Here is an 8,459-nt window from a genome sequence, read left to right on the forward strand (position 1 = left end):
GCTCCTCACATTCTCTCATTTGCATACAAAATCTAGCTAGAAATCTCTCTCTACTTTCATTGTTTTACTCAAAGCTTAGTTCTCTTGTTTTATGGGTTAATAATCTATTAATATTGAGCTTTGAGTTTATTTCTTTCAAGTTTTCTTTAACAATGTCTTCCCAAGCCAAGGAAACACCAAAACAAGCTGTTATTCGCCGAGCTGCTGCCCAGAACATTGCTGCACACTTCAAGGGAATTCATGATGCACCAATTGTTTCAAGAAGAGAAGTGGGAGAGAGCACTCGATCCCCCACTCGACCACGCATACAGCCGGGTGCTGGTTCGAGTGCTAGGTCGAGTGGCAAGCCGAATAGGAAAAACCAGCTTGTTGAGGAAGATTTGGAGAGAACTGAGAGTGATCCTCCTATGAAGAGCATAGGAGGAACATAGCAAGTGGAAAGAGGCCAATAGCTGAAGTGCAACAAGAGGAGAGTGAAAGTGAAGATGAGGTAGATGTTGGAGTTTTAACACCAAGCCAGCTCTATGAAGCCTTCATGACCATGAAGTTCCAAGGGACCAGATATCCACACAAGGATACCATGGAGAAGCTTGGTACTGCTGAAGATGTGGAGCTTCTCTTTGAAAAATGCATTCTTAGCAAGTTCATGGGCATGAACATGGAGGGTTATAGAGAAGAAAGCTGTGAGTTCTTAGCCACCCTCCAAATGCAATACTTAATGATTGACCCAAAAAAAGAAGCTGGTTACATCACTTTCAACATCCCAAGAGCTCAAAGATTAGGAGTCCAATCCTAAGGTACTTTCACAAAGCTTTAGCAAACAATAGTGCTTGCTAGGAAATTAGACAGGAATTTGAATGAGGGAGAGCTCAAGGTGATAGACATGGCACTCTATGGGATCATCAACTCAACAAGACATGGGACCACTATTTGTGGAAGTAGAGTACCAACTGACTTTGCCACGGTCCTCATTGATCAAATGACCTACTACAGAAGTTGGGTCAACAAGTTGTACAAGAAGGGCTCAACTGAAGTTTTATGCATTGGTGGTCTCATTACTTCAATCCTTGTAGCTGCATATGCACCACTTCATGTTGAGAAGACCAAGACAAGGTGGATTGATGTCCCATACCTCACCACTACCTTAATCCTAGCCAAAGAGAAGCATCAAGAGAGATACCTCTTCAACTTTCATCACCCAACAGTTGGAAAGGCTCAGTTTGTTCTGCCCAATGAAGAAGCAACAACCACAAGAGATGGGCTGAACATTGATTTTTGGCCGGCAGCTAAGCTACTGTTTGCATGTTAAGATAAAGAAGAAATTGCTATTAAAAAATTAGAAATACTCAATCCTTCAAAAAAGACAAGAGTAACAAAGATTAGCAACTCTAAACAGCTGCTAAAACAAAAGTTAAGTCTCTCCTTAATAGGGTTAATGTATTTATAAGAAAACAGAAGGGAACTCGGGTCAACCAAAAACAGACCAGGTCAAACCTGGATCAAAACTAAAACAAGTATGGACTTAAGCGGCTATGAGGTGGTTTTGGCCGATTGGTGAAGTCGCGTGGCTCCATCGGACCTCACTTGGCCGATTGGATTGGCCGAGTGCATTAAAAAAATTGTATTGTATTGTTACTAAAAATTGTGTAGGTATAACACGTTTTGCGTAGCTAAATAAATTTGTTACAGTTTTGAGACAAGAACAATTTGTATCTATTTTGTCCTCACAAAATTTCTCTTTATAACAAGTTAGCGCAAATTGCCACAAACTAGATACAAAGTAATATGTCGCAAATTGCTACTAATTGTTACATTTATCTACTACCATTTGTTACAATTTGCGTCAGAAACATTAATAGCAACTATATACAAAAAGTTACAAAATTTTGGTGACTAATAGACTCACAACAAGCTACATGGTTACTTGTCATAAGCTTGTTACAAAAAAAGACAAATATTTGTAAAAAGTTTAGCTTTTATTAAATCAAAATTATTGAAAGGTTTTATATCTAGCACCAAATATGTGAAAGTATGTTCAAAATTAAATTGCAAAACATACACAATTACAATTAATGTTAAACCTAAGTTTAATATCATACATTCAAAAAAAATATAGTTTTAAACTCTCAAACAAACAGGGTTAAGAACCACTTACAAATTGAAGATATATAAACACGTTAAAAAAAGATAAGAGTTTTCCAAACCAGAAGAGTCTGTCACGTGGTTTGACTTGAGCCTCATTAGTTGTGCATGTCTGCTGCTCCTTAACCTCGAGCGCAAGCTTCGAGACAACGTGCTCTAGTTTAGTTCCAACCAAGATGACAAACTTAAACAACGAACAAATACAAACACATTCTCTTAGTGTTAGTGTCTTATGAATTTCAAGCTTTTTACTTATTCTTGCTTTTGTTTACTTACAATGGAAGGGATGAATGATAACCAAAAGTACATATTCAGGATCTGCAATGAAATCATGAAATTAGTAAAGACAAGGCTTAGTTACGGAGATATAAATGGAATGCACTTTGTCTTTATGTAACCAATGAGTTACCATGAACATTTATGCAGATGCATACTATAACATAAATCCAAAGCGACTAGTTGTTGAGTAATTATCAAGAAAAATGAGTCAGTGGATTTGATCTGCTAGTAAAGATGAAGAAACTTTTGCATATGCTGCATAAAAGCATCACCACACTCAAGCGAGTTGATGAATGAACAACCTATATATACTGAACATAGTTTTAGTTTCATGTTGTTCCCTAAGATAAATGAGTCATTCATGCGCCCTCAAGATGAAACCCATCAAAGAAACATACAAGCTTTTATTTGAAGGAGGGATATCTTATTCAGCCATGATGATAGCTTGGGATTCCCATTTTCTCCAATTGTAAATCTGTGATAAAAAGACAACACTACTTCAAAATGTATTGATTTGTTTGTCTGTATAATCTTAACAGAGCTCTTTGTACACAAATGTTACTATCCATGGGTTTCCCTCAATATGTAAATTGAAGATATAATCCATTGACATATACTAAAGAGCACAAAATATTTGAGCCGAGCATTGCAAATTAAAAACGTTTACTAAGGCTTACAAAAACAATGAACGCATCTGAAACGTTGAAAGTAAATCTCAAACTCATAATACAAAAATAGAAAGGAACAGAGAGAACTAACCCCGCAAAATCTTTGCAATGAAATTGGAGAAAGACCTTGAACATCTGCTTAGACCGTTCTAAAGTCTCATCGCCTAAGCGGAGTTTAAACCAATCTAAGAAAACCAGCATCGTAAACTGAAACAAGTTATTTAAGAAGGTGATAAAGACAAAGAAGAGAGAGATCACCGTGAGAGAACAAGGAAGACGAAGAAGAAGGCATCAAAATCAGAATTAGTCTCAGATCCAGAATCTGAATCGGAGAGAAGCGGAAGCGACACCAGTGGTTTTACCTGGAACAGCGATTGTGATACCTTTTTCAAAAGAGATAAAGAGAGACAAAGAGAGAGACACATTCTTCTTCTTAACTCTCCAAAGAAAGCTCCTCTCCGAACGAACCACTCTAACTCTCAATCGAATAAAACACTCTTCTCTCTCACAAATCCGGTAATTTCCTCTCACATGAATAGGGTTCTGAGAAATTAGGGGTCCTAGAAATTGGGGATTTTGTGCAGTTCGAAGAGGGAATTGGGGATTCAGATAGATTATATGATCTGTGCATTTTAATAGAATCGAGAGAGAGAGAGAGAGAGAGAGAGAGAGAGAGAGAGAGAGAGAGAGAGAGAGAGAGAGAGAGAGAGAGAGAGAGAGAGAGAGAGAGAGAGAGAGAGAGAGAGAGAGAGAGAGAGAGAGAGAGAGAGAGAGAGTGAGAGTGAGAGAGTAATTGAGAAGAAGAATAGAGGAGAGGAATAATCAAATCTTTTATTGTTTAAAAATTGACGTTATTTTAGTAGTTACAAATGAAAGGAATTGAACTACTCTATTCAGAAACAAAACAATTAACGCAATGTTAGTATTTTTTTGCTATGCCTTTTTTAAGGCAATTTGTCACTTTAGTTAAAACTAATTAGTAGTAAATTGTTAATATTTTTTTTTTAAGAATAGACATTATTTTAATAATTTTTACTACAATTTATTATGTTTTCACTACAGTTTATAGTTTGTATAGCTACCAAAAATATTGTAGTTTTTGTCACAATTTTATGTTTGCTACAAATTAGTTTTAAAAAAACTATTTGCGCCTATAGGATTGAAGCAAATTAAGCGTTGTAGAAAATCGTAACAAATTTGCTACAAATTTGTTACAAATAAAACAGTGTCAAATTGCTTCAAATTTGTTTCACTATCCTTATAGCAGTTAGCTACAAATTCTCACAATAATATGTGTCTCAAATAGTTATATATAACTACATTTTACCTGTAACTCATATAGCTACAAAAAATAACAAACAAAAATGTAACAAATAGATACAACCTGCTACTAGCTCTCTCTAATTAATATTTTTAGTAATTATTTTAAAATTATGAATAATGTTTTTTACTTTTGGAATGAAATGATATTAAAATAAAAATACTATATTTATTATGAACCATCATTTAAAAAAAACTGTATTACAAAATAAAATAAAAAACATGATTAAAAATAAGTAGATGAACACATTATCCTTCCTCTTTGATACTTGATACTCACTATCAGTGCAACCCCCCAAGGGAAATTACATGCGTGAGTTTAATAAACTGAGTCCAGTTGCATCCACTATAGGAAATCGTAATCTCTTTAGAATACTCAAACCAATTCTCATACATCTAATCCTCGCCAATAGAGAAGCTCAACCAATTATCTACCTTGAAGCAAGATTTGAATCATCCTCGTGAATTCCCTCTTAGAACCATGAAGGTCTTAGACAATATGTTAGCCATGCTCAATTTATGTGTGGCCAAACATAATTCCTGAGCTACCAGCAAATCTACTGTCCATACCTGAGTTGTAAACTAGCAGCAACACAATCTTGTGATATGCCCAACTTCCATTGACTCTCTTGATTCCTTCATAGCCTTGTACAGCAGCTGAGATACACTTGTCAAAATAACTCATTAACAAATATGAAATCCATTAAACATGTTAACATAACAAAAACTTCATAAGCTAAACCACCTAGAAACTAAACAGTCACACAGTTTCTTCCATGAACCTGTCCTTGAGATCCTTGATTCAAACCTGAAAAAAAAATTCAACAACCAGTTAGCAAATTCAAGATTCGAGAATCAAAGAATCTGTGACTTTGAAGAAGATCTAAAAACGAAAGGTTTTCTTGGTGAAGATCAATCTCAGAACAAGAATATAAATTATAGTCAAACGCCTTAAGCTTACCTGCGAGCACATCAAGTCTATGGAACTTTAGTTAGCAGTCTGCAAAAAAACTCAGATCACCAAGGAAAACAGCTTAGATCTATCTGCAAAAAAAAAAATGAGGCTATTAGAAGGTCAAATACTCATGAGAATAATTGTCACCCTGTAGTTGCATCAAGTGAAATTCAAAGAAGAGAAACTTACTTCTAAAGTGAATCCTGACAAATAGACAACTACAAAGCTGCCTGTCCATCTAACTCGCAACTAGATAAGGCCACATCTACTGCAGAGAATATAAGAAGAACAAATTTATGTTCAAAATTTACTTAAAAAAAAATATTACCTTCTCAAATTCAAGTTTCAGTTTGGGATCAATATTCAGTTCGATTGATTCCTTGTAAGCAGTGAGCTATTTTGAANAAAAAAAAAAAAAAAAAAAAAAAAAAAAAAAAAAAAAAAAAAAAAAACTGATTTCCTCTACAGTCGTAAACACAAACATAGATATGATTACTCAATCAACATAAGAATATCATATAGAACTATAATCTGATTATACCCACTTTGGCCTCGTTTTTCACTTTCTTCTTCGTAATGTGAGTATGACATATAAAGTACGAGGATTGACTTAGCGAGGATACGAAATGAAACGACCCTTTTTTTTTTAATAAACAATAAATAATCGATAATAATAATAATAAATAAACTACAATTATTGGTCTCATACCCACTAGCCACCTAACCACAATCTCAATCAACAACGGAAATAACCAACATCAATATCCAATAAATAATTAATAATCAAATATAGCACAATCCAATACCAATCATCAGAAAACATGAAACCAGCAACCTAACAATGTTTCTAATGACCCAACTCTAGCAACCTAGTAATGTCAAACAACATCCAATCGAGTCCATAGAACATCCTCCTCTTCATTGCCTTGATTCCACGATCACACTTTGCCTTTACCTGCACCACAAACACATATTGCAATGCATGAGTATTTTATAAACACTCAGTAAGACAATCCTCTCATCTACTGGGCTATACAAACAAGCAATAGAGATATCTCTAACCATCAATAAACAATCAACAATCAACAATAACAAACCAGGACTCAACATCGACCGACACCAACACGTATGGACCGACACCAGTTGGAGGTTGCGTCGACCGACTCAAGATCTGCATCGACCGATGCAAGGCTAACTTGCATCGACCGATGCTCCCATTGCATCGACCGATGCATGCTTGACATAGCACGAAAACCCTAGAGTTTACGCGCTGTGCTCGCATTTGTATCAACCGACGCACAGAGTGCATCGACCGATGCAATGCCGAGCATCATTTTCCCCCGGACCTTGTCGCCGGATCTTCGTTCCTACAACCACAAAACTCGATCCCAAGCAACAAGAAAGCTTCCCAGCGTCCCAAATAACAATCTAACAAGTCTAACAACACATAACAAGCAAATCAAAGAAATCTCTAGCTTAGATAAGCCATGGTCCTGCACTTACCTTTGCCACAGAAGAAAACGACCCAAACACAGGAAGAAAATGACCCTAGGACGCTCCTACAACGATCCCAGCTACAGATCTCTACAGGAACAGCTTCCAACTCCAAGTAATCACCAAGAACACTCAAGAACACCAATAATTCTTCTTTTCCTCTTTCGTTTATCTCAAAAGCAGCTAAACACGCCTAATGAGACAAAACTCAAGTTTAAGGGTTTTTCTAACCCAAAACGCAGCGTTTACCTTAAGTCAAAACGCAGAAACTCAACCCTTCATCGACCGATGCACAGTCAACATCGACCGATGCAATCCCTAAATCGGGATTTCGGTTCGCGGGTGTTACAATTCTCCCCCACCAAACTAGATTCGTCCTCGAATCTTGAACAACCATCAGCCAAGGACTCCCGTGCAACCGTTTCCACGGCCCGCATTCCTCCGACCAAACTACGAAAGGTCACATCTAGGCGATAGACTCACGCTCCAGGCATTATTTGCTCTCGACTTTTGGACTTTTCTTTACTCATAGGCCTAAACCTTGAGTTTTTTATTGGCTCCTCATCAGACTGAAACTGACTATTTTTGTAGGTGGTGGTGAATGATGTATGGAATGATGACTTATGAATGAATGGATGTCAGGGTGTTTCAATTCCCCTTATGCAATTGTAGTATAAGAGTTGTCAATCCAATCCGAGTGTTTGTGAACAATCAAGATGTGCATATGAGTCTAAGTCAAGCCATATGTAAAGGTTGTTTGTCACTAACAATCCTATGATGAAATGGAAAGTGCAGAAAGTAAAACTACAAGAACTAGGAGCTAAATGCAAATGGAACAGAGTGATTATGACAAACAGAAATAGAAACTATGGAAATGCAAGTATTGAACTAATGCAAGGTAAGTAATGAACAGGATACTAAATGAATGCAACAGAAATGCAACTAGAATGAAACAGGACAAACACAAATCATAAACACAAGTTCTGGGTTGGAACTCGAGCAAGCACTCGATCGAGTGCTGATCGAGTGCAGGGTCGAGCTGGACAAATACGCAAAACAGAGCAACACAAGAAAAACAGAGCAATACCAAAACGAATCAAACAACGATCAAACAACAGGATTTAAGCTAAGAAATTAATAAACAAGGAAGGTCTTGAGGAGGGATTCATGGGCTGGACTATGATTGAGGTCATCTAACTTGGTCAACAAATCTCAAACAACTTGAGCTAATCTCTAGACATATATTTTTAAGACATGTTTAATCCACTCTCATGGCAAGAAACAATCAAACTCATGCATCTCTAGACTTGTTCTCACAAAGTAAAGAATCTACTCAAGCAGGCATTAAGCAATATGTCAAAAAATCAAACAAGACTTCTAATCTCTTAGCAAGCCTAATGATAGTCTCTAGATCTAGCGTTATCTATGCTCCTTAGACATTGGTGTGATGCTAAGAGGCTTGAAATCATATCCTACCCTCTCTGACTGTCCATATGTCTGGGGATGATAAGCTGTACTAATATGCACCTTAGTGCCCATCTCTGCCTGAAATGCCCTCCAGAACACCGAAGTAAACTTGCAATCCCTATCAGACACAATGC

General features: G+C 36.7%; 1 protein-coding gene and 1 long non-coding RNA gene across 7 annotated transcripts; both read right to left on the reverse strand.

Moving 5' to 3' along the window:
- Positions 2,021 to 3,782, reverse strand: LOC104742104. 3 transcript variants are annotated; one of them, XM_010463074.2, is made up of 5 exons: positions 3,452 to 3,782; positions 3,181 to 3,296; positions 2,820 to 2,896; positions 2,419 to 2,460; positions 2,021 to 2,326 (listed from the first exon to the last, which is right to left on the reverse strand). In XM_010463074.2, exons 1-5 carry the CDS (start codon positions 3,512 to 3,514, stop codon positions 2,304 to 2,306), a joined length of 321 nt encoding a protein of 106 aa, XP_010461376.1. In that variant the 5' UTR covers positions 3,515 to 3,782; the 3' UTR covers positions 2,021 to 2,303. The 3 variants fall into 3 exon arrangements, with proteins under 3 accessions (XP_010461376.1, XP_010461378.1, XP_010461377.1); XM_010463076.2 differs by having other exon boundaries at positions 3,181 to 3,253; positions 3,348 to 3,782; XM_010463075.2 differs by having other exon boundaries at positions 3,181 to 3,274; positions 3,348 to 3,782.
- On the reverse strand, positions 4,595 to 5,987 carry LOC104742105. Of its 4 annotated transcripts, none has more exons than XR_002035091.1 (5): positions 5,906 to 5,987; positions 5,554 to 5,632; positions 5,371 to 5,453; positions 5,155 to 5,217; positions 4,595 to 5,076 (listed from the first exon to the last, which is right to left on the reverse strand). It is a non-coding gene; the product is annotated as an uncharacterized LOC104742105 (long non-coding RNA). The 4 variants fall into 4 exon arrangements; XR_002035090.1 differs by having other exon boundaries at positions 5,910 to 5,975; XR_760441.1 differs by lacking the exon at positions 5,906 to 5,987 and having other exon boundaries at positions 4,595 to 5,066; positions 5,554 to 5,766.

This window comes from Camelina sativa, chromosome 14, assembly GCF_000633955.1.
Source record: "Camelina sativa cultivar DH55 chromosome 14, Cs, whole genome shotgun sequence".
Lineage (NCBI taxonomy): Eukaryota > Viridiplantae > Streptophyta > Magnoliopsida > Brassicales > Brassicaceae > Camelina > Camelina sativa.